Source organism: Pelophylax lessonae (assembly GCF_965119305.1).
Source record: "Pelophylax lessonae genome assembly, chromosome: 3".
In the NCBI taxonomy this organism is placed as follows: domain Eukaryota; kingdom Metazoa; phylum Chordata; class Amphibia; order Anura; family Ranidae; genus Pelophylax; species Pelophylax lessonae.
Genome location: NC_138770.1, coordinates 370,684,347 through 370,711,033, shown reverse-complemented (window position 1 = coordinate 370,711,033; position 26,687 = coordinate 370,684,347). Strand labels below are relative to the sequence as shown.

General features: G+C 45.6%; 1 protein-coding gene across 2 annotated transcripts in view; it reads left to right on the top strand.

Moving 5' to 3' along the window:
• Positions 1 to 26,687, top strand: part of MDN1 (midasin AAA ATPase 1) — a 902,759-nt gene that overhangs the window by 424,436 nt on the left and 451,636 nt on the right. For both annotated transcript variants that reach the window (XM_082250237.1, XM_082250236.1), the window contains exons 40-46: positions 9,516 to 9,704; positions 11,079 to 11,168; positions 13,008 to 13,271; positions 13,376 to 13,646; positions 14,356 to 14,515; positions 16,480 to 16,596; positions 16,730 to 16,935. In XM_082250237.1, the coding sequence (XP_082106363.1) occupies positions 9,516 to 9,704; positions 11,079 to 11,168; positions 13,008 to 13,271; positions 13,376 to 13,646; positions 14,356 to 14,515; positions 16,480 to 16,596; positions 16,730 to 16,935 (1,297 nt within the window). The remainder of the gene's footprint in view (positions 1 to 9,515; positions 9,705 to 11,078; positions 11,169 to 13,007; positions 13,272 to 13,375; positions 13,647 to 14,355; positions 14,516 to 16,479; positions 16,597 to 16,729; positions 16,936 to 26,687) is intronic.

Genomic DNA, 26,687 nt, shown 5'->3' with positions numbered 1-26,687 from the left:
CTCATGTTTAACACTGCTTTGGGGCATCCCAACGGTTTTGAATATCAATGAACGAAAGAGAAAATGGGATTTTTGACTTACAGTAAAATCCATTTCGCTGGTGTTCATTGGCACACACCCTCCCGTCTGTGGAGTTATAATTCTCCTGACACTGGTTGTAACAAACCTGAGTGACTATAGCAGGGAGAGTGGAGTATACCCCCTGGGACTGCCTATGGGTGTAGCCAGAATTATTTTCTGCCTAGTGTCCTACTCCTGTAGAGGGCAGTATAACCCAATGCTATGAATTAGGAGTTATGAATATCGGGAGCTATGTCTGTCAATAAACACCAGAGAAATCAATTTTCTCTGTCGCTCATTGACAGACGTAGTCCTCTTTGATTCACATCAATTGGGTTATGTTGCCTCCGCAGGAGTAGGACTAGGCAGAAAAGAAAAGAAAAAACGTTCTGGCTCCACCCTAGGGGCAGTCCCAGAGGGTATATCCTCCCTCTCTCTGCTACAGGGAATCCGTTTTTTTCTGTCTAGTCAGGAGTAAGGACCTAAGTTCCTTGCTGGGATTTTTTTTTTTAGAAAAAATTTTTTTAGGTAGTTTTCTCCATTTTTTTTTTCCTGTGAGATCTTCAAGCAAATTACGCCGGATCTGGGCGACGGGCTGGATGTTGAGATCCAGTGGTCACCCCAGCCGGCCTACGAGCGCGCGCAGACCATTGCATCGCAATTGGTCGGCCGCGACACATTCAAGTAAGTATGCGGGGCCGGGCGACGGGCTGGATGTTGAGATCCAGTGGTCACCCCGGTTCAGCCTACGAGCGCGTGCAGACCAGAGCTCCGCGCTGGGTCGGCCGCGACAGAGTCCCATTGGAGGGACTGACCTTGCGAGTTAAAAGGTCTCGCTTGGACGCCAGGAACCAGAGAGTCAAGGCGTCCGGAGTGGTCAACAACCCCCCACCCCGGTGGAGAGGGTATTGTGAAGAGAGGGTGCCTGTCGGTTCGGTATGGTGAGTAAATGTTTCCTTTTCCTCGTCATGAGGCATTTTGGAATATGGGCCCCTCCATACATGGTCAGTATCTTTCTGACACTAAAAGTCCCCCTTGTAAATACAGCATGATTTTGGTGGGCAAGCGGACTTGGTTTGGGAGCTAACACTCTACCCAGCAGACTGCAGTATTACAGCAGACATAGGAGGTATAATCCTACCTTGGTTGTAGTGGACCTCCTGCAGGTCGATAAACCGCCATTTAGCGTGGTATGCAGGTGGATGTGCTGGGAAAACGCTACTTCGGCAATCCCCCGCCATTTTGCTGTAGACCAGGTACACGAGCGTCCGCAGGTCACGCCGGCCGCCATTTTTTTGGAGTCTATTGTTTCCCGTATGGGGGCGGCCATGTTTGAAGAGCCCAGCTAACCTCGAGGAGAGCTGGGAACGCCGGAAGGCGTACACAGGGGGCGGAGCCACTTCCTTCTACCCGGGAAAACAAGCACAGTTCTTCCCAGTCTGTAAAAGACAAACGCTGACTGCAGTTGTTAGGAAACTTCTCTGCATCGGGTGGTGAGCCTTGGGGGTCCCTTTCTCTCTCTCTGTGGGGGTCAGGAAGCAGGTACACTGAGGGGCGCTATTGCGCTAGGGGGATACAGATAAAAAAAAAAAAAAGTTTTTTTCTGGCAAAGTGTCCTGGGTTAACATGGACCCTGCCACTCATGTATCTCCACCTGATCCCCTCGAGGGGTCTGCAGGATCCTCCAGCACCCCGCTTACGATTGAATCATTGTCAGCTTTTATGGAGACTTTTGTGTCCCGGGTGGAAGTGGCTTGTCAGGGACAGGGCGCAAGAAAGCGACCCCCGCCTACCCCCATTTTATCTGAAACTTCGTATTCAGAATCTGAGCCTATTTCTGCAGTTGCAGGTACCTCATCTGGGATTGGTGTCTCGGGTACTGTCTCTTCAGACAGTGAGGAGGATGTTTCGGCATCAGCCATTGCCCGAGAGGAAGCGTTGGTAAACGCACTCATTGTATCTGTTCAAGAAACCTTAAGATTACAGGGTACTCCGTCGGAAATAGCTGAGACTGAAATTCCCTTTGGGACTAAAAAACGCATCAAAGTGGCGAAGGTTTTTCCATTGCCCAAATGTTTTGGCAATCCGATCAAAGAAGAATGGAGTCTGCCAAAACGCACTTCTGCTATTTCCAAACGCATTAACAGGCGTTATCCGTTTGAGGAAATCCTCATTAAGAAATGGACAGAACCACCTGTGGTGGATTCACCAATTTCTAGATTAAAGCCACGGTTATTCCATTAGAAGACGCTCCGTCTTTTAAGGATCCGGTGGATCGCAAGATAGAAGCTATGTCTCGCACCATGTTTTCCTTGATTGGATCAGCTTTCAGACCAATAATTGCTATTGGGCTGGTTTCGCAGACTGTAACTGAATGGACCAAATGGTTACGCCGGGACTTAGAAGAGGTCCCTCAGGCGGTATCAGATTTGTTGGAACAGATGTTATACAGGGGTTACAGTTTGTGTGTGATGCGGCGTTAGACGCCACTCCATTATTGGCGCGAGCATCAGTTTCAGCAGTGGTTCTCAGGCGTACACTGTGGCTAAAAGGTTCGTTAGCCGACCAAGGTTCCAAAAAAGCATTGGCTAATCTCCCCTTTTTAGGAGAGCGTTTATTTGGAGCCAACTTAGATGAGATCATTAAGGATCTCACGGGAGGAAAGAGCACCTTTTTACCGCAAAGTGCTAAGGGTAAAGGACCTCGTCAAAGACGGGGGCCTTCTTTCTCCGCTCATAAAAATTTTTTTCGTCCCGCGGGTGAAAAAATTAAGTCCTCCAAAGCTCCTTCAGGAGGCTTCAGGGGACGTTGGTCGGGCAAGCAAAAGCCCGCCCCTTCCAGACCTGAAGATAAGTCTACTAAACCCTGAAGGTGCGCCCCCACCCATAACTGGGGTGGGGGAACGTCTTCGCCGGATCCATGGCTCTCCAGAATCCCGGACAAGTGGGTTTGCGAAGTCATAAGGTCAGGGTACAAGATCGAGTTTCGATCTCTCCCACCGGCGCGATTCTTCCCTTCCAATATCCGACTATCCCCGGATCGTTTAGAAGATCTGCGGAGAGCAGTCACGGATTTACTACAACAAGGAGTGGTAGTCCACGTTCCTTGGACAGAACATTTTCAGGGGTTTTATTCAAACCTATTTACAATACCCAGGAAAGAGGGCGAAGTGCGTCCAATTCTGGACTTAAGGGCACTCAATTCCTTTGTCAACATAAGAAAATTCAAAATGGAATCCATTCGCACAGTAGCGGCCTCCCTTCATTCAGGGGATGTCCTAGCGTCCATAGACATCAAGGACGCCTATCTTCACATTCCCATTTACGCAGGACATCAGCGGTTTCTACGTTTTTCCGTAGAAGAGAACCACTATCAGTTTGCGGCGTTACCTTTCGGTCTCGCCACGGCTCCTCGGGTCTTCACAAAGGTGTTGGCCCCAATGTTGGCACTACTGCGCCAAAGAGGCATATCGATTCTAGGTTACCTAGACGATCTTCTGCTTCATGCAGAGTCTCCACAGACCCTGCTACAAAACCTAGAGATTACTATGATTTCTTTACAGGAATTCGGGTGGCTGGTGAACCAGCAAAAGTCATTTCTGGTTCCCACCCAGAGGCTCGAATATCTGGGTCTAATTCTAGACACATTCAGGACAAGAGTTTTCCTTCCGGTAGGGAAACTCCGGAAGATTCAATCAGCAGTCCAGTTGTTACTATCCAACAGCTGGTCTTCTCTTTGGACTTGCATGAGGGTTCTGGGGTTGATGGTGGCTTCCTTCGAAGCAGTCCCATTTGCCCAGTCCCATACCCGAATTCTTCAGCAAGAGATTCTTCTCAGATGGAATCGGAATCCGGAATCCCTGGACTATCGGATCCGATTGAGCAAACAGACCAGAGAGTCTCTGGTCTGGTGGCTTCGGTCTCCGATGCTCAGCCAGGGAAAGTCATTTCTGCCAATATATTGGACGATAGTGACCACGGATGCCAGTCTATCCGGATGGGGAGGAATTCTCGGTCAGTTATCCGTCCAGGGACTTTGGTCCCCGGAAGAATCCAGGTTACCGATAAATGTATTGGAACTGAGAGCGATCAGACTTTGTCTGATTCACTGGACCGAGCAGCTCCAGGGCAGCCCGGTTCGCATCCAGTCGGACAATGGCACAGCAGTGGCTTATGTCAATCACCAGGGGGGCACCAAGAGTGTCCAGGCGGCCAAGGAAGTGGCTTGCATTCTTCGCTGGGCGGAACGGTTTGTTCCAGCTATCTCTGCGATATTCATTCCGGGGGTGGAGAATTGGCAGGCAGATTATCTCAGCCGTCAGACTCTGGATCAGGGGGAATGGTCCCTCCATCCAGAAGTTTTCCACCAGTTGTGCCTACGTTGGGGCACCCCGGATTTGGATCTGTTGGCATCTCGATTCAACAGAAAAGTACAGAGATTTGTGGCTCGCTCCCGCGATCCTCTGGCAGAGACCGCAGACGCACTGGTCGCCCCGTGGGGGCAGTACCAGCTAATGTATGCCTTCCCTCCTCTCGGGTTACTGCCAAGACTTCTTCGCAGGATAGAGGAGGAAGGAATTCCAGTAATCCTGGTAGCTCCAGACTGGCCTCGCCGAGCTTGGTACGCCGACTTGGTCAGACTGGTGGCGGACGTCCCGTGGCGACTTCCTCTCAGGGAGGACCTATTGTCTCAGGGACCGATCTTCCATCCTGCTTTACGATCGCTGGCTTTAACGGCCTGGCTATTGAGACCCAGGTGCTGAAGGACATGGGATTGTCAGCTTCAGTTATTCCTACTCTAGTTAAAGCAAGGAAAGCGACTTCCAGAAAGATTTATCATCGCACATGGAAGTCCTACATTGCATGGTGTGAACCTCTGGGGTTCCACCCACGTTCTTATTCGGTTAGTCGAATATTAGCTTTTCTGCAACAAGGGGTTGAGCAGAAACTGGCCTTGAGCACTATCAAGGGTCAGGTCTCAGCATTAGCCATCTTCTTTCAGATACCTTTTGGCTACTCATTCCTTGGTGCGGAATTTCATCCAGGGGGTGCGACATCTGGCTCCGCCATTGCGCGCGCCCTTACCACCCTGGGATCTTAATTTAGTATTGTCGGTTCTTCAGAAACCTCCCTTTGAAGATATTAGGGAGATTCCTTTACCTACGTTGTCCCAGAAGGTGGCCTTCTTGGTGGCTATCACTTCTGCACGCAGGGTGTCAGAACTGGCCGCATTATCTTGTCGTTCCCCATATCTGGTGGTTCATAGAGATAAGGTGGTTCTTCGTCCGAATCCATCCTTTCTACCAAAAGTGGTTTCAGAATTTCATCTGAATGAAGAAATTGTATTACCTTCCCTGTGTCCTAAGCCCAGTCATCCTCGGGAGTTTGCTTTACACTCCTTGGATGTGGTCCGGGCGATCAGGGTATACTTGAAAACGACACTCGTTTCGCAAGACGGATTCACTTTTTGTGGTCCCGGATGGACCCAAAAAGGGGTTGCCTGCATCTGCCGCGACTATTTCCAAATGGATCAGACAGACGGTGGTACAGGCTTATTCTATTAAGGGTCGGGAGCCCCCGTTCCCTGTTAAGGCGCACTCCACTCGGGCACTTAGTGCGTCATGGGCCTTTCGCCATCAGGCGTCAGTGGTCCAGGTGTGCAAGGCGGCTACCTGGTCGTCGGTGCATACCTTTACAAAACATTATAAAGTTGATGTAATGGCATCGTCTGATGCATCGTTTGGCCGCAAGGTTTTGCAGGCCGCAATTTGAGGAGACCAGTGGTCTACCTCGAGGGTTTTTTTCCGTTGGAATTTTTTTGAGTCTCATTCTTTGTTTATAATGAGCCTTTAAAACTTCTAGTTGGCACCGGTTGGGCCTTCTAGATTGGATTTGATTTCTGTCAATCCCACCCCTCATTTGTGGCACTGCTTCTGGATGTCCCAATTGATGTGAATCCAAGAGGACTGCGTCTGTCAATGAGCGACAGAGAAAATCTGATTTTTGTAAGATCTTACCGTAAAATCCTTTTCTCTTAGCTCATTGACAGACATAGTACCTGCCCCTCTATCATTGAGTTGGGTTGGGTTAAATTCTGTTACTGCTTTATAACAGAACTGATTCCCTGTAGCAGAGAGGGAGGATATACCCTCTGGGACTGCCCTTAGGGTGGAGCCAGAACGTTTTTTTCTTCTCTGCCTAGTCCTACTCCTGCGGAGGCAACATAACCCAATTGATGTGAATCAAAGAGGACTACGTCTGTCAATGAGCTAAGAGAAAAGGATTTTACGGTAAGATCTTACAAAAATCCGATTTTACCGTAAGGCAAAAATCCCATTCTGTGAACCAGAGATGTTTTTTTTTGCATTGGTTCCTCTCAAATGTGGGTTGTGCTTCTCTATAGCTAAAAAATATACTTTGATGGGTCCCTACTGTGGAACTGGGCTTAGTGTTTTGACACACTGCGTCCACTGAAACCTCTCCTAATATTTACCAATATTCTGCTCTAATCTAACATGCATGTCCCTAGAAGTTCGTCCAATATATTGCAACCCACTTGAACATTGGATCATGTTGATTACATTTCTGGTATTGCAAGAGATAAAGGAGCAGATAGAGAACCTTAGAGGTTTGTGTTGATCTCAACTTCACCACTCTGTTCACTGATTGCATTAAACTTGCATACATTGCATCTCATGCAACAATGAAAGCCCTACATGCATTTGAGAAGAAGGTTGTCCTGACTGGGGGATCAAAAATATTGTGGGTCACCCTACTTCTCAAGGGCATAGCCCTCTGAATGCAACCGGGGTCTGATTGGGTAGAAAAGGGCCTAAAATGCGGTTGTTTTTTAATATCGGCCAGTGTTTCCTGATCTGTTTAATTTAGTAGTGTTGTGAAGAAAAGGTGGTAATAAATGATAAACCAAAACGATTAGCCGCAGACTTTCCCCTTTTATTTTGGCCAATCAAAGAAACCCTGTCCATATCACTTTCTCCTGAATGGTTTTATCAAGAGATATTGTTCCATATCCTTTTTCTAAAAACCTCCCTCTCCTAACAGCTGCCTGTTCATAGTAGTCTTCCAAACGTGTACAGTCTACAGTTCGAAAGACAAATTAACTGACTTTTGGTAATCAAGGAATTCCAGGAGGGATGGTGACAGGAATCCCTAAAAATAAACCCATTTCGGTCAGTGTTTTAAAAAAATGTGGTGGTAATAATTTGCCCCTCCACTCAAATCAAACAAGTGAATATTATTTGTGCTAGATTCATAACTCAGAGCGATACCTCTCTGGTTCTCATTGATAGAACAAATGTGTCTAGGGATTCCATGTTCCCCTCCCAAATAAGCACTATGTTATGTATGTAGCATTTCCACAATAGTAGCTCAGGGAAGTGAGGTAGACATGACCTACTCTTCCTTCCATTTAGCCATGAACAAGTTTGCCATGCTAGGTGCAAATTTATCGCTCATGGTGACACCTTTGGTTCGAACATAATGTGTCCCTCCGTACCAAAAATGATTAGGACTCATGGAGAATGTAAGATGTAGTAGATGTTAGAGACCTTGTGCTCCTCCTTCTGTTTGAGGATGCCCAACAGATACTCAATAGGGTTTAGGTCTGGAGACATACTTGGCCAGTCCATCACCTTTTCCCTCAGCTTCTTTAGCAAGGCAGTAGTCATCCTGGAGGTGTTTTTGGGGTTATCATGCTGGAATACTACCCTGCGACCCAGTCTCTGAAGGGAGGGGGATCATGCTCTGCTTCAGTATGTCACAGTACTTTGGCATTCATGGTTCCATCAATAAACTGTAGCTCCTCAATAACAGCAGCTCTCATGCATTCCCAGACTGACACTCCCACCACCACTCTTGACTGTAGGAAAGACACACTTGTCTTTGTACTCCTCACCTGGTTCCTGCCACACACACTTGACACCATTTGAACCAAAAAAGTTTTTCTTGGTCTCATCAGACTACATGACATGGCTCCAGTAATCCATGTCGTTAGTCTGCTTGTCTTCAGGAAACTGTGGGCTTTCTTGTGCATCATCTTCCTTCTGGGACGACAGCCATGCAGACCAATTTGATGCATTGTGCGGTGTATGGTCTGAGCACTCACAGGCTGACTGTCCCCCCCTATCCCTTTAACCTCTGCAGCAATGCTGGCAGCACTCATACGTCTGTTTTCCAAAGACAACCTCTGGATATGATGCTGAGCACGTGCAGTCAACTTCTTTGGTCAACCAGGATTGTTCTGAGTGGAACCTGTCCTGTTAAACCGCTGTGGTCTTGGCAAACGTGCTGCAGCTCAGTTTCAGGGTCTTGGCAATCTTCTTAAAGCCTGGGCCATCTTTATGTAGAGCAACAATTTTTATTTTTTTCAGTTACTCAGAGCGTTCTTTGCCATGAGATGCCATGTTGAACTTCCAGTGACCAGTATGAGTGAGAGCGATAACACCAAATTTAACACATCTGATCCCCATTCACACCTGAGACCTCGTTATACTAATGAGTCGCATGACTCCGGGGAAATGACTAATTGGGCCCAATTTGGACATTTTCACTTAGGGGTGTACTCACTGTTGTTGCCAGCAGTTTAGACCTTAATGGCTGTGTTTCGTTATTTTGAGGGGAGAGCAAATTTACACTATTATACAAGCTGTACTTTTTGTATTTTTGTGAGATACTGTGTGTGTGTGTGTGTGTGTGTGTGTATATATATATATATATATATATATATATATATATACACAGTGATTGGACAAAATTATGGAAACAAATATGTAAAACAAAATTGTTACCTAATATGGTGTTGGACCACCTTTGGCATCTTAGACTGCCTAAATTCAGCTGGAAATTGACAAATCTAAGTCTTGAATGGTGAATAATATAATCTGATATCACTGTTCATTCAACAATCCGAGTTGCAATCCAGTGCAATGTCTTTTTCTGTCTTTCGGTCAGTTTACCACGTCGAGTACGCTTATGCTTATCAGATGCCATTTCCCCGGAAACTGTATATGCGGTCATAACCTTTGTTACTGTACCTCATGACATTGCAAATTGGCAGCTTCAGTCAGAGGAATCAGCTAAGCAGGCACCAACAATTTACCCTTTTGAAACTCTGTAAGCTCTAACATGACTCCGTATTTCTAGCAGCGCACACAGCGAATGATGAAAGAGGGTTCCCACCTGTTAGCTAGGTGTCTTATCACACAATGGAAGCAAAAGAATTTTACATTGCTTCCGCTTTCAATGGGAAACATGTTGTAACTTTCACACCTTCAAATATGTAGTGTTTCCATATTTTTGTCCAACCTCAGTTTTTTTTCATAAATGGTAGAGCACATTAGGACAACAGAAATTGGCAAAAACAAAGGTGGCAGAATAGTTGCAGCAATAATTATTTTGTTTGGACCAAATTAGTAGCGGCGCTAATCTCTTTTCTAGGTTGACCTGGAAGTAATGACTCAGAGAAAATGGGGTCAAAAAGGAGGACCTTGGGAGTTTAACTTGAGGGATCTGTTCCGTTGGTGTCAACTAATGTTGCATGATCAGTCACCAGGAAGCTTTAATCCATCTCAACATGTGTTTTTGATCTATGGGGAACGGATGAGAACAAAAGAAGACCGGCAAATGGTTAGTCTGCACTTGAGCATGAAGCATTTTTTTTAAATGTTACTAACTGGTTTTCTGTTAAAGTGGAACTTTACCCATCACCACTTGAAAAAATGTTTTTTTAGCAAGGAACATGCATTCTATATTAATAATTATGCAACTAAAATTACTGTGTGCTGGAAATTGCCTCCAGAATTGTTCCCGGTTTCCTCTTGCTGGAGGCTTACATTTTTCTGAAGCCCAAAGGTACAAATCCTAAAGAACTACTAAAACTATCAATTTGACGGTTTAAAAAAGTTACTTTCCTGGAATGCCGGGATTGCTAATTGTCACATTTGTGTCCTCAACCAAACTGTGAAAACATAAAATTGCTAGTATCCTAACTGATCACATGTGCAGGACCATAGCAGTTGCAGATCAAAACAGAAGCAGCTTCCTTGGCTGTAAAGGATAGGAGGGTTTAATTTCTCTATAAGCCTGTCAGCAAATCGGCCTCTACAAACTCAACAATGTCTAAAAATGTAACTGAGCATGTGCAGAGCAGAGTGAGACAGCATATTACTGGATTTAAGCAGTATAGACACATTTTTTTATTAGTTTTACATAGCTATACCTGCAAAAGGGGCCTTTCCGAAATGATCTATCAAGACGTTATTTTCCAGCTAAAGTTCCACTTTACCTTACTTTGCACTCTTATAGGTACACTCTTCTAAAACATTAGAATGTCAGTTGGTAAAACTTACTGTAGCTACAAAGTTAGGGAACACTAGACCCCAGTAAGAAAGAAAAATTTAATTGGTCTGGGAAAGGGAGAGTTGCTACTACTGGGCCAATGTGGCATGTGCTGAAAAGGAACACACCGACAAGGGGAGTTTGTTTACCTAACTTAGGTAAACAAACTTGTCTGACTTAGGCTCGGTTCACACTAGGTCGCTGCAGGTCGCCTCCCATAGGGAAGCTGCGGACCCGTTCTAATAGGAGCGACAAAAGTCGCTCCGACCTAGAAAAAGGGTCCGGAGCTTCTTTGGGGCGACCAGGAGGCGACCGCCATAGACTTCAATGTTATGAACTCCGTGGCGGCCGCTCCGAGGTCGCGGCGCGCTGCTCGCACCGCCATCTCGGAGGTCGCCCCGGGAAGTAGCGTCGCGGTAATGTGAACCGGCGCTTAGGATATGCAGGTATCAAAGCTTATTTCACTGCAGTAGAAAAAAGTGAACGTACCAGCTTGACTATGCTGTCTGACAGTATTCTGTATCAGGACATTGTTGTAATCCTTCTAAGCCAGCAGGTTGATGCTGATTATCCTAAAGACATTTAAAAAAAAAAAAAAGTGTTCTAGGATATAGTATGTTTAGCGATTTACTTTCTAATTCTCTTTTTCTTAAATTTATTAAGATAATTTCTGTGTACAAGCGAGTGTTTGGACAGGATCATGTTCCTTACATGGGGACTCGGCAGTTTTACATTACACCTCAGATTGTGCAGGTAACCGAAAATTATATCAACTTTTGGCAAATGTGTTTTTCTGCTGATGGTATTCTGTTTTTTGCTTTGTGGTGATAAAGGGATTATTTACCTTTTTAAAGCGTTTAAAGAATATCAGTTCCGTTGCTTTTATGTTGCATAACCTTTCCTGTTCTGGATTAAAATTGCTCCTAGTTAAATGAACTCATTAAATTTTATGGCCATATGTTTGCATTCAAACATATTCCAGGCATCAATGGGCTTTGAACTTTTGTAGTTGAGCTTCAGTTTGAGATGCTTCCAAATTCATTCAGAATTCATTGAATTGTGCATTTAATCTGCAGTACACAGCCTTCTGACCTTAATTTGTTTTACTTTAAGCCATTTTCTATATTCCCATTGACATGAGAGAAGCAGTTCTGCCACAGGTGGACACAGGTCCTTTATAGTGCTGTTGACCTCTTTGGTATTATTGGAATGCCAGATGCCCCCGAAAAAAGGCTTTACACGTGTATTTGTTGCCTAAAATTGCATGAAACACAAGGACAAAATGTGTTTAGAGAAATTAATGTCACTGTATAATTACAAAATGTCAATAATTCTGACTAGCTGTAATGGTAGGGTCTGTTGAAGAATGGGCAGAAAGAAAACTAGAAGGAGGGAGTAGAAGAGTTTGTGAAAGCTGGATACATACATTAATACAGGCTTCGTATGGTCATGAAAAACCTGAAAATGTATGGAATTTTAAAATGGCAATTTCCAGGCCTCTATAAGTTTTGGAAAATAATTTATCCCACAAAGTTTTTGAAAAGTCATATAAATTTGAGAGAAAGTTGCCACTCAGTGTAGCAGATTTAAATAATTTTATTGACACATATTAAAAAATTACATTGAGATAAGTGTCTATCTTCATAGCTCGGCGTCCTTCTGATGCTGGCCAGCAGCCGGGAGATGACACTAGGGGAGAACCAATTGGGGGATCGAGGCAGCTGTGAAGCACATACCTCACTGGAGGGCCGCACAAACGTGATGACGCGTGCGTGGGGGTGTTACCGGTTTCAGAGCATGCGTGAATAGCTCCCCTGATTGGTTCTGCCGTAGTATCATCTCCCGGCTGCTGGCCAGCCTCAGGGACGGAAACACCGCGGATCAGGAAGGACGCTGAGCTATGAAAGACGCCTACCTCCATGTAATTTCTTTATATGTGTCAATAAAATTATTTACATCTGCTACACTGAGTGGCGCCTTTCTCTCTTTTCTGCCTGTTCGTGGGACTGTTGCTTCGGCCTAAAAAAGAGCTGCCATCGATGTAAGCGCCGCATTTGTGGATCTGTGCCATCCATACCAATCTGGCTGCACCTTATCCATCATGACTGCCTGAACTGAAGCTTTATCCCCAAGCAGGAGTGCCCATCAAATATTTTTCTTTTTCCGGTGTTTTCGAATATAGTTAATATTGGTCAAATTACAATAGTTAACTTTTGCACGATCCGTCACGTGATGTTCTCTGCGTGGGATAACCTTTTTTTTTTACGGTCTATGGGGGTAACGCAGTTTCAGCTAACACCAGGGAGATGGATGTAACATGGATTTTCTTCCTTTTTAACATGTATACATACACATTTCATGAAACATTATGAATATATACTTGAAGTCATGGAATTTTATTAATAGTAATGAGGTCATACTGCAAGAAGACCACACGTGTATGTGTGTGTGTGTATATATATATATATATATATATATATATATATATATATATATATACACACACTTAGGATTTGCTGCTGAGTCTTGTCTTGTCACTTTTTCGGTTGATTGGTTGGGTGTAATGTGTTAATAATTTTTAACCTTCTTTAGGTTGGCTACTCATTTCTTGCCCGATGCATGGAATGTCCTTCTACTTCACAAACAAATCTGTCTCTTCTTCATCATTCTCTACAATCACTTGAAAGTGTTATGAAGTGTGTGGAGATGAACTGGATGGTTATCCTCGTGGGTCCTGCAGCTGCAGGGAAAACTAGCCTCATTCAGCTTCTGGCTCTCCTGACAGGCAACAGGCTGAAAGTTATGGCAATGAATAGTGCCATGGATACTACAGAGCTCCTTGGTGGATTTGAGCAGGTGTTTACTTAATCTGTGTTTGTAAATGTTCATAGAATGACATGGAATTTCTTTTGGGTTTTTTTTTTTTTTTTTTTAATTTTTTATACAAATTCCTGTTTTAGGCGGATATAAACAGACCATGGCAGCAGCTCCTAGAGAAGGTAGGAAATGCAGTCACAACTCTAGTAAGAGACGGTCTCCTTGCTACAGACATCTCTTCAGATGAGACAGAAATTTTATTGCGATCTTGGAGCCATCTGAACCTTACTCACAAGCCCAAGTCAGTAGCAGAAGGCGGCAGAGGCATTACTACAGAACTATTTAACAAACTAGAGACAGTTCTTCTCCAAATCCAGAGACTGAATGGAAAACTCAACTCCTTTTCAAAAGCAGGTATGAAAGAGTATATCAATGTGTTTGCATGGGGTGGGAGAAGCTGCATGACACAATTAGGCGAAAATGTTGGAACAAGGCTTTACTGAAGCAACATTGCCTTGTATCCTAAATAACGCCAATACCTTGTATTCTGTGCCCTACCCAAGGTAATGGACGGCAGACACTAGTGGACTGCTTTTTTTTCTTTCTTTTTTTTCCAAGCTATTTATATAAACATGCCTTGGTTTATATTTTATCCTAATCTAGGCAAGAATGGGGGTTAAATAGATGTTTTCCTTTATGGGCTTTCTATAGGGGATGTGGGGATAGCACTAGCAGGTAACTTGGGTTTTGAATATTCCAGCCATTTGCTGAGGAACAGTGAAGATCAAGGAAAATATTCTAACCTGCCTAATCATTGATTACTTGTGAGAGGCTGGCAAGCTCAACATGCACCCAAAACATGGGATTTTCTCTTTATCTTGCCAAATATGTACAGATAAGGCAACTGTCCCCTGTTTTAATTTAATCTAACTTAAATCCAATTAAATCTTTGATTTGTTGAGGTCTTTATAAGTTGAAGATTTTTACCAATATACAAGGATTTGGGGAACATTTACTTGCACTGCTCTTCCATTTTTGGCGTAAATGTGATGAGCAATAAATAATACTGGAAAATATTATTGCATGAAATAAATTACATGTTTGTCTCGGGTACCAATTTCAGAATTTTCTGCCATTTTGGACCATTTACACTACTTTAAGGACCAGCTTCTTAATTCAGTAGAGGGACAGAGCAGTGGGACCTTTGAGTGGGTGGATGGAATGCTGGTTCAAGCTCTACAGTCTGGGGACTGGTTACTTATGGATAATGTCAACTTTTGCAGGTAAGTTATTGGTTAATTTTTTATTTACAATTATGACCAATTTTGACTATAGATGGCCAATTCCAAATTGTTCGATTTCTCTTATAACCGAAAGCTTGGTGTTCTCTACATTGCCAATGTAACTACAAATAAAGTTTACAACCACAACATGTTAATTATGGATTGAAATTCAAATATTTGGCACACGTCTTTTTCTCTAATTGCGTGCCTTTAGTAAGGGTTCTTTCACACTGATCATTTTTTCTTCGGTTTTTGTCTTACCAAGAGCGTGAAAAATGCAAGAGCATTAAATCCTTTTGAAACTCCTTACACCAGTGCATAGCGGGTCAGCTGGGATTTTAAAAGTCCTGCATGCTGCTTTTTAGGTGCATGTTTGGTCTGGTAAAAAAAAAAATGATAAATGCACCTCCCCATTGCAATGGATGTAAAAACATCAAAAACATGTCAGCAGTTGTGTGTTTTTTTTTTTGTCTGCTGCCTGGTTCCTCTATCAGCATAAATCACTTTTGACAGTTTTTCTGACACTGATTATATAAAAAGGTGATGGGGAAGAGAGCTCCAGCACACAGCATGTGAATAGTCATAGCCTCAATTCTGCATTGCTGCTGTGTGAAGGGAGATTGTGTCCCTTCCCTCCAGTCAGCTGTCAGGGCTTTAGTACAGTTTAAAACTTCAGCTCCCTGCCTGCTTTGTGGATCTGTAAAAAATCCTCCGTCTTTTTACATTGTTGTGGAGGGCAATTGGCTGCAGATAAACAAGTACAACTTATGTCTGGTTTTTCTTCTGTGTATCATCTGAGGCTATTCACTTCCCTGGGTATAACGAAGGGTTTACAAACCCATTCAGTCGAACTCTAGGCAGACATAAAAGAGAAAACACTGCAGCTCTGTATTCATTGGGTTGAATGAAAACAAACTCAGATCCCTGGATCCGCACAAGTGAATGCAGGGATCTCCCCCGCTGCGCTATTTTACTCTGAAAAGCAGACTCCCTTCTATCGATCGGCTTCTGTTGAATGATTCTTCTAGAAAACCATCATTTAATCAGGGCTTGCAGCCTATTGTTACAGTGCTAATCAGTGTATTCTTATGTGGGGAGGGTGTGAAATCTCCCTGCTATCAGAGTACAATAAAGCAGCAGGGGAGATCCTTGTATCCACATCGCTTGTGGGATCTGAGTTTGTTTTTTTTTTTTCGTTCAACTTACTAGTTTAAAAAAAAAAAAAAAAACTGCATGTATACCCTACTTTAATCTCAGAACTGAATATACTGAAATACAAATCCTTTGACAGATAATACAACTTCCTTTTGTCAATCTCATCTGTGTAAATAGCGGTTTTCCTTGAGTTCACCTTTAAAGGCAACATGTCAGGATCCAAATAATAGTGGCTGACATTGTAGTATTTCTAAAAGTGCATACTCAGAGTCCCAGTTCACACTTATGTGATGCGGGAACCCTGCGAATCTACTGCAGGTTCCCGCATCGCATTCCCAGCGCAGGCAGTTCACACTGCCATATGCGAATCGCTGGGGGTGTCAATTCAAAGTTAACGACACCCCCAGATCAGTTCACATATCGCAGTGCAAACTGACATTCGGACATGAATCGGATCGCATTAGTGTGAACCACCATGCGATCCGATTCTGGTGCGGACCCAAAAAAAGGTCTTGTGTGTGTTTGTGCCGAATCAGATGCAAATTCAGCCATACTATTTGTATGGCTGAATTTCGCATCGCATGTGATTTTCAGAGCAGTGTGCTCCGAATCACATGCGATGTCTGCCATCGCACTAATGTCAACCGAGCCTGAGGCTGGCAACCAGAGGGCGCTTGAATCTGATACTATTGCACAGATTGTTTGAATCTTAGGTTGTATTACAGCTGATAAGTGTAAAATAGGTTAGCTTTACCATGAATACAGTTTGCGTTAAAATTTGTAATTTTTGCTTGCATTTTATTTTACAGCTCCTCTGTACTGGATCGCCTTAATGCACTATTGGAGCCTGGAGGTGTTCTCACTGTAAGTGAAAGGGGAGTCATTGATGGAAGCACTCCAACTATAACTCCACACCCAAACTTCAGGTATGTGTATTTTTTTATATTCAAATTCCCTATATAATGAAAGAAACTTCATCGTAATTGTAATGGACTAACAACGATTGCTTTAGTTGCTTATGTTTTGCTTCTGAAATCGATTTCTTTTGTGTTGTCACAGGCTATTTTTTGCAATGGATCCTTCCCATGGGGAAATCTCCAGAGCTATGAGGAATCGGGGTATTGAACTTTTTATGTCTGGCGATGATGGAGTTATGTTTGATTCTTTTGACATCAAAAATTTATTACATGGTTTTGGCATTATTGGAGACCACATATGCAATGCTTTGATAGCAGTGCATGCGGACATCAAGGAAACTGTAGTTGGTAAGCAGTAGCAACAATCATATAATTTGTTTACTATGTTTCATGTCATGTCTGCAGACTTTCATGTTGTCCTCAAATACTCAATACTCTCTGGCTCCTGCCATTGTTGGAGGACTAGAAAAAAACCTAAAATATAATTTCTCTTTCATTCATTGACCGAAACAGCTCCTGATTTTATCGATTGGGTTTTACTGCCCCCTACAGGAGTAGGACACTAGGCAGAAAAAAAAGTCTGACTATGCCTATGGGCAGACCCAGTGCGTATACTCCCTCTCTGCCATAGGTACTCAGTTTTTTTTTTTTCTTTCCTGCCTAGTCAGGAGTAAGGACAGATTTCCTTGCTGGGATCTCTGGTCTTGGCAATTCTTTTTAGATTTTTTTTTCTTCAGTTTTTTTCCTGTGAGATCTACAATGAATTCCGCTCCGTGTTAGGTCACCTGCCACACAGCCCCACTGGACGGGAGCTGGCCTGTGAGTTCAACACCTTGCGAGGTCGCATATGACCGGGCCGAGTTGCAACATTCCTCCTGGCCGACATCCCCCCCTATTTCGAAGGAGAGGAGGTTCTGTGTGGAGTGGTGCCCGCCTGGAGCCTGGTATGGTGACTGTTTCCCCCCTCTCATTGGAGAGTTTTGGGGTGGATGTAGGCCCCCGCCATGGGATGGTCGGACCCCTGGGTTCCCCTTCTTCCCTTTAGGCACTCTCTCCCCATGTGTCATGGGCCATATTGTCCCTCCCCCCCCCCCCCCTTTACGAGCGCTGTGGGGTGACCTGGTCCACCGCTTGGGGTGGGGGCAGGGTGCTGTGCTGGCGATGGGGTGTGCAGCGGGAGTTTGGCTGTGGGAGGTTTTTACCTGGTGGGGGCTCCTGCCAAGGGCCCCCCTTCCTGTCTGTCCCATTTTCTGAGGCCTCGGGATCCTTCCTGGGTCCCTGGGGGCCTTGTGGTGCCGCCATTTTGCTGTAGCCTGTGTGCTCAATGCACAGCGGCCATGTTTGTGTAGTTCGGTCATTTTGCAGTGGTTTGCCATTGAAAATAGCGGCGGCCATGACAGTGGAGCCCTGTGGGCGGTGATTTTGATGGTGGGAGCCCCTCCTCATCCCATGGTGCTGACTCCTGGATCTTTTCACTTCCTGATGGCAGCATGTGGAGTGCAGATAATCCTGGTGGCTGCAGTTGCCCGTTTCTGGTGGGTGGTGAGTCTGATGGGGTCCTCTCCCTCTCTGTTGAGAATCGATTAGGTCATGGGTGTCCATCCTTTTGGCTTCTCTGGGCCACATTGAGTGTAGAGAAATTTTCTCGGGCCGCATATAAAATACATACTATAGTTAAGGTATATTAAGTAATAAAATGCCGTCCCCCCCCCCCCCCCCCCCCACACACACACACACACACACACACACACATTAATCTTAACACACACAACTAGAGGATGATCAAATTAAATGGAATCGGTATACAGAGGTTTACTTCTTCTGAGAGATATTAAAGGAACACTCCAACCACCATGACCACTTCAGTGATTTGAAGTGGTCATGGTGGTAGGAGTCAGAAACACTGTACATGCTGGGATATTTACAGTTATGTGCTTGGGGCTAATTGCACATATGACTTAGGCAGCCAAAAAATGTCATGTCCTTATTCATACATGTATGGACAAGGACATGACATAGTATGACAAAACACAACTAATTATTAAAAAACATGTTGCAACAATTTACACACGCTAATACAGATACCTTTTCTACTTTTTTGCAGACTGCTGCGGGTAATGCTGGCATTGCTGGCGGGTAATGATGGTCATGTCGGGTACTGCTGGAGGAAGCAGTGGCTGCAGTAGAGAGCAGAGCCGCTGCTTCCTGTATGGCTCCTGTCACAGTTGGAGTGCATTTCATACCACTCTGCCTGTGACAGAGCCAGAACTATACAGGAAGCAGCGGCTCTGTCTCTGACTGCAGACATCCTAAGTCTCCAGCAGCCGTGAGCCGCCAGCCAAACGCGACTATCTGGAGTTCCGCGGCCGCATTGCTGCGGTTCCGGGCCGCGAGTTGGACATGCCTGGATTAGGTGCTCTGTTATTGGCAACTTGAGTGGTGCTGTCGGAGCGGTGGTGGTTTCTTAGTGTTTTATACCTTTTCTTGTGGGGTCTCCCTATTGACTGTTGAAGTCTTTGGAGCACATTTCCCCACCTAATTCCCTCTCAGAGGCTGCGGGGCCCCTCCGGGTCCCAACCATCCATCGATGCACTGACAGCGGTCCTGGAGACCTTTGTGTTGCAGGTGGAGGTGGTTCTTGGGCGACGGGCTAGCAATAAGCGCCCCTGCTTCATCTATCTTCTCAGATCCCGAATCTGATTCAGACGCCGCGGACGTGGGTCACTCTGCTGGGTCTGCGACCACACACCCTGAGTTCTCAGATCGTGAGGATGAGTCGTCCACTTCCGCAACTACGCATGAAAAGGGAGCCAGTACGTGTGACTGGTGGCTCCGATGGCCGCTGGCCACTCGCGATCTCCTGCAGCGGAGAGAGAAAGACAGACGGCTGATGTAAACACAGCCGTCTGTCTTTCTCCCTGAAGTGATCAGAGACTATGTGATCCTGCTATATAGGATCGCATGTCTCTGTGATTACTTCACAAGCCACGCCCCCTGACAGTTAGAATCACGCCCCTAGGGACACATTTAACCCCTTGATCACCTATACTGTAAACCCCTTCCCTGCCAGTGTCATTTTTACAGTAAGAAAGGAGAGAGCGGCGCCAGCTTAGTATAGTACAAGTTTATTTAACACTGTTAAAATTGGTGACTCACTGTCCGAGGTTGGGTGAGACCGGTACACAAAGACTGTTAGGGTCATCCATCTTCCTCTTCCAGGATAGTGGTCATAGGAGAAGGTGGTGAGGTTCCAGAGGTATAGCCGAGCCGCTGTGGGGCTGCTAGTTGTCACTGGCCGCGGCGGAGCAGCCCCACAGCGGCTCGGCTATACCTCTGGAACCTCACCACCTTCTCCTATGACCACTATCCTGGAAGAGGAAGATGGATGACCCTAACAGTCTTTGTGTACCGGTCTCACCCAACCTCGGACAGTGAGTCACCAATTTTAACAGTGTTAAATAAACTTGTACTATACTAAGCTGGCGCCGCTCTCTCCTTTCTTGCATCTCTCAGGGCTTCTCCACGCTTCAGCCGGCTGCCGCGGACTATAGCTTCCCTACAGTACCAAACTTTGTCCCCCCCCCCCCCACGCAGCCCCATAACCCCCCCCCCTCCCATCCACCCACATTCCTTGTACCATCTTGGGATATTAGAAGAGCGCCATGACACCCCCCACTTTCATTTTTACAGTAACAGTGCATATTTTTTGCACTGATTCCTGTAGTAATGTCACTGGTACGCCCAAAAGTGTCAAAAATGTTAGGGGTCCGATCTGTCCGCTGCAATGTCGCATTCCCGCAAAAAAAATCGCAGATCGCCGACATTACTAGTTAAAAAAAAAAAACAAGAAAAATGACATAAATCTTTCCTATAGTTAGTAAACGTAATCACTTTTGCGCAAACCAATAAAAATATGCTTATTGCGTTTTTTTTTTTTTTTTACCAAAAATACATAGCAGAAAATAAATTGGCCTAAAATGTTAAAAAATAGATTTTTTTACATTTTTTTGAGAATTTCATATGAAAGAATGTGAAAAATATTGTTTTTTCAAAATTGTCGCTTTTTTTTTTTGCTTATAGCGCAAAAAATAAAAATCGCACAGGTGATCAAATATGACCAAAGAACTCTATTTGTGGGGAAAAAAAGGACCTCAATTTCGTTTGGTTACAGCGTTGCACGACCGCGCAATTGTCTGCTAAAATAATGCAGTGCCAAATCGCAAAATAGGGCCTGGTCTTTGAGCAGCCAAATCCTTTGGGGCTAAAATGGTTAAAAAGTGGAAAGTTCCACCAGCGGTGGACCTTCCGGTCTCCAGATTAAACAAAGCAAACATCATTCCAATTAGAGTCCCCGGCCTTTTAAGGACCCGGTTGACAGGAAGGCGGAGGCTGTAGCCCGCAATATGTACACCCTGGCTTGTTCGGCAGTGAGATCGGTATTTACCATTGTACCGGTGTCGCAAACTCTGTCCGAGTGGGCTAAGCTTTTATGCTGTGACCTGGAGGGGGGGGAGCAGTTCCCTCTTGCCTTTGCTGAGCTGGCGGACCAATTGGTCCAGAGGCTACAGTTTATCTGTTATGCCTCTTTGGATGCGGCACTAGTAGCTCCACTCTGTTTCAGCAGTGGTCCTTCTGTGTATTTTTTGGCTCAAATGCTGGTCTGCAGACCAGACTTCTAAAAAGGCCTTGACTGGTCCTTCTTTTCAAGTAGATTGCCTGTTTGGAGCTACCTTGGATGACATCATTAGGGGTCTCACAGGGGGGAAGAGTACCTTTCTTCTGCAGGCTACTAAGGACAAGGAACCTCGTCGTAGACGTGGGCCATCCTTCTCGGCTCATAAGAAGTTTTTCTCTATCGTTCGACAGATGCAGCTCCTTATGTTCATGACTCATAGGGTTTTGCTCCTCCTCCTAGGAATAGGCACTAGGCAGGAAAATAAAATCTTAACCACGCTTATGGGGGATGTCCTTGCAGGCATTACCATTTAGACTCTGCTAGCATCAAATAGTTTTGTCCTGCCCAGTGTTAGGAATAGGACCTAGTTCCCTGCTGGGACTTCAGTCTTAACTGTACCAGGGAAAAGTTTGTCATTTTTTTTTTATTTTTATAACTAGTTAGTTCCTGAGGACCAAGATCCAGAGGAACTACAGGCAACAGCTGGATACGGTTTTACAATGGATAATCTAAATCCTTAAGGTCTCCCAGCCTGGTCAGCGAGCATGAGCAGGTTCTAGTCCAGAACTAGACCTCGCCACGACAGTGCCCCTATGGATGGCGACGAGCCTGCGAGTGTATAGTCTCGCTAGGACGCATCGACCTGCAACGCCCTTAGTCACAGCTTCCCCTTGGCTTGACAGCACCCCCCATCCTGGGTGGGAGGTGATCTGTTTCGGAGTGGCGCCCACCTGGTACCGTGGTATGGTTAGTAAAATTGTCCCCCCCCCCCCCCCCCAAACACCCTTGGCAGGGCCTGGCGTGGGCCCCTCCCTGGAATGGTAGGACCTTAAGGGCTCTCTCGGTTCCCTGGCACCTCAGGGGACTAATTTGGTATACCCCTTGACATTCTCTTACCCCTAGCAGGTTTTACCTTTGGGGGAGGGGGGGTAATAATGCGGCCGTTATGGTGTTTATTTGAGGGGGGTGGATTGTCCTGGGTGGGAACTTTAGATGCCTATTGTTTGGGACCCCCTTTGAGGGGTCCTGGAGACCGCATGGCGCACCATGGGGCCTGCCATTTTGCTGTGGTTCATGATCTGTGTTCCCATCAGTTTTTCATGGGCAGCCATTTTCTATACTTCCTCATTGAGAATGTATGAGCGGCCATTTTCTTGAGATCCTTGGGATGGACAGGCATGCGGCATGGCTTATGATAGAGGCAGAGTTTCTTCCTCTTCCTGTGCAGACAGTGTTAATTTCGTTTTTTACACTGATCAGACTGGATGCTTCTCTGTGGTCTGGTAATGTTCCTGGGTTTCCCTGTGAGTTTTTTCCTCTTCTGCTCTATTACATAACAACCAGGGATTGTGAATCCCCAGTAATAGCGGTGGACCGCATTTTTCGCAGTCTTAAAGGGACATTACACAAAAAAAATGTTTTCTCTATTGCCCATTGACAGACACAGCCTCCATCTTCATTAGCCATTGGGTTATGCTGCCCCCTGCAGGAGTAGTTCTAGGCAGGAAAAATGTAAATCTCAAAGTCCACAGGGCTGTCCCCACAGGCATAATAACCCACACACCCTCTGCTCAGCAAACCAGTTTGTTTAAGCTTGGAGGAGGAGTAGGACATAGGTTTCCTGCTGGGACTTCGGTCTCAGTTTTTCATTCTTTTCAGAATATTTTGTTTTATTTCTCTTTACTCTGCTAGCTAGTGTTCAGGGGGATCCTCCCGGTGATCTGCAACCAATGCCGTCTGGGGTTTCGCACTGGATATTCTAGATCCTTAAGGTTCCCCCAGCCTGGCCTACAAGGGTGAGCAGGTTATAGTCCCGCACTAGGCCTTGCCCCTTTCTGGATGGGGACGAGCCTGCGAGCATATTCCTCGCCAGGATGCGACTACCTGGAACGCCCTTACCCCTCGGCTGGCAGCACCCCCACTTCAGATGGGAGGCGGTCTGCCTGAAGTGGAGCCCACCCGGTCCATGGTATGGTGAGTAAATTTGACCCCCCCCCTGCCCCTGGTGGTCTTGGGGAGATGTGGGCCCTCTCTTGGGGTTAATAGGACCTGTACTTGCTAAAAGATCCCCCTGGCCTGTCAGGTCTTGTGCCCTGTCTCCCTCTCTCGTCCCCACATGGGTCTATGTAACTGGGGCGTCTGGCGTCCTGAGGGGGGTGTCAATCGTACCTTGTTTCTTGCTGGGTCTAGTTAATCCTTGAGGCCTTTATTTTGAGGGTCCCTAGCTGCATGGCACGCCATGGGCACCACTATCTTAAGTGTGGGCAATGTGTATTATTTTTCCTATTGACTTGTATTGGGACAGCTATTTTCCCTGAGCTTCCTATGGAATTGCATTGGCATCCATTTTTGTGTAGTCCTATTAAACTACACAAGCAGCGTGGCCTTTCACATCCAGGCCGAGGTCACTTCTGTGATTCTTCTTCCTGCTGTATAGTCAATCAGGAGGCTTTTCTCTGGAGGTGGTACTGTACTGGGGTCTCTGTGGGCATATCCCTGCACACTCTGCTGTTAGTGTATATTTAAGGGGGACTCTGCAGACCGCTGCGATCAGCTGTGGGAATCGCGATCGGCACTTCTTAAAGTGACGGTACTCCATTTTTCTGTGACATTGATTATGGAGTCCCACGCAGTAAATTCACCCTGAGACCCACTGAGGGTCACTGCGGCCAGCAACGCCTGGACCGTCCGTATCGCAGTCGCTGACCGCAATTTCAGCAGCTCTGGAAAACCTGGCAATAAAAGTTTATTTTGTCATGAAAAAGGTTACTAGCTGAAAACGGCTGCTGCCTTCTCCATCATTGGTGGAGTCCTCTGATTCAGAGGCTGATGTGGTCGCCCCGGATGACCCCCCCCCCGCCCCTTCTGAGGGGTCGCTGTCCTCGCAATCAGATGGTGAAGAGGACCTGTCTTCTTCAGCTGCAGCTTTAGAATGCACTTTGGTGGAAGCCCTGATTGTTTCAGTAAGGGAGACTTTTTAATTGGCAGATGAGCCCACACCGGCAGGGACGCGGGTGTCCTTAGGTTCTGTGGATCTGTTTGAGTCTCGCCTCAACAGAAAAGTCCATAGGTTTGTGGCCAGGTCTCGGGATCCTCTGGCCAACACCACAGAAGATCTGGTGGCTCCTTAGAGCCAGTATTGGCTGATTTATGCCTCCCCCCCCGCTCGTACTCTGCCAAGGTTTCTTCGCCGGGTGGCGGTGGAAGGTATTCTGGTCGTTCTGGTGGCACCAGACGGGCCCGGCAGTCTTGGTATGCAGACCTGGTGAAAATGGTCTTGGAACCTTCATGGAGACTTCCTCTGCGGGATGATCTGCTGACTGATCTTCCATCCGGCTTTACGGTCGCTGGCTTTAATGGCCTGGCTGTTGAAAACAAGGTGTTGAGGGATAGATGCCTTTCTGACTTGGTGATTCCTACCCTTTTGAAGGCCAGGACATCAACATCAAGGAAGATCTATCGTACGTGGAAATAGTACATTTCATGGTGTGAATCGCAGCTGCACCCTCGCTTGTTTTCTATAGCTAGGGTTTTGGCCTTTTTGCGAAAAGCGGTTGAGCAGCTATCAAATAAACCAAAAAGTAGTGATGCGCCAGTTATGTGCACACATAGTGTAATAAAACTCAAAATCAGTGTCCATACATGTTCCAATGTCCATACAATCAATCAAATAAACGGTGAATCCACGTGTCCAAAAGAATCTTGTGCAAAACTTAATTAGTGCTTTCGTGATTAGTGCAATCCCACCACCAGGGGAATTGGTCTCTCACCTCCACTATAGACCCACTGCTGGGTCAATCACAGTGTTGTATATATGTAAATATGTCAAGCGGTTTACTGCAACCATACAGAGAGCACTAGATCTCTTCCTTTGTTCCCCTTTTATGTCTATCGGTGAGAATCCCTCTGGAGGTGATAGGCTATCCATAGCCTTTACTATCTGAAGGTCCCTGTGTATATACAACGCTGTGATTGACCCAGCAGTGGGTTTATAGTGGAGGTGAGAGACCAATTCACCTGGTGGTGGGATTGCACTAATCACGAAAGCACTAATTAAGTTTTGCACAAGATTCTTTTGGACACGTGGATTCACCGTTTATTTGATTGATTGTATGGACATTGGAACATGTATGGACACTGATTTTGAGTTTTATTACACTGTGTGTGCACATGACTGGCGCATCACTACTTTTTGGTTTATTTAGTTTACATTGTGTGGTTTAGACACTTTTAGTGTGTGCAGCCGGTCTTTATATTATTTAATTATTGCACCATTCACAATTGATTATTTTGCGCTGATATATTTTGAGCAGCTATCAAGGGCTAAGTGTCGGCCTTGGCTATTTACTTCCAATGTCCGCTGGCTACTAATAGCTTAATTTGCACTTTTATTCAAGGGGTGCGTCATCTGGCTCCTCCAAGGAGATCCCCGTTGCCTCTGTGGGATCTGGTTTTGTCTGTTCTTCAAAAGCCTCCTTTTGAGAATATTAGGGCGATATCTGCTTTCCTTGTTACAGAAGGTTGCCTTTCTTGTGGCTATTACGTCTGCTCGCAGTGTTTCTGGATTGGCAGCACTGTCCCGTCTGACTTTTTTGGTGGTCCACTGAGATGAGGTTTTTTCAACCTAATCCGTCCTTCCTCCCTAAGGTGGTGTCGGTTTTTCATCTCAATGAAGACATCGTGTTGCCTTTCTTATGTCCCAAGACTAAGTATCCCAAGGAGATTGCTCACACTCTTTGGATGTCTTTCGGGCAATCAGGGTTTATCTGGCGGTTACTGAATCTTTTTGGAAAACTGACTTTGTCCTTACGAACGGAGCTTGGAAAGGTTTGGCTGCGCCCATTTTGAGGTGGATCAGGTAGATGGTTGTTCTGGCTTATTCACTCAAGGGTCAGGTTCCTCCTTTTCCTGTGAAGGCACATACTACTAGAGTGCTGAGTACCTCTTGGGCTTTTTTCGCCATCTGGCCTCCTTTGTACGAGTTTGTAAGGCAGCGACTTGATCGTCTGGGCACACCTTGACTAAATTCTACAAGGTGGATTTGGTGGCATCTGATGGTATCGACCTTTTGAGGCGGTTACGTTTGCTCTGTTGCATTTAAGGCCTTTGCAAAGGGAGATTCTTGTAAAATGTAACAAGGACCCAAAGTCCTTGGATTCTTTTATTCGGTTGAGCCACAATACAAAATCTGCTCTGTTGTGGCGGATTCAGTCTCCAGCACTGTGCCAAGGCAAGTCCTTTCTTCCGTTGTTTTGGACGGTGGTAACCACAAACGCCAGCTTGTCCTACTTGAGCGGGGTGCTGGGGAAGCTCTGTGCCCAGGGTACCTGGATGATGGAAGAGTCAAATCTTCTGATAAATGTTTTGGAGCTCAGATCGATAAAGCTTTGTCTGAGTCATTGGATGACTTGTCTGCAAGGTTGTC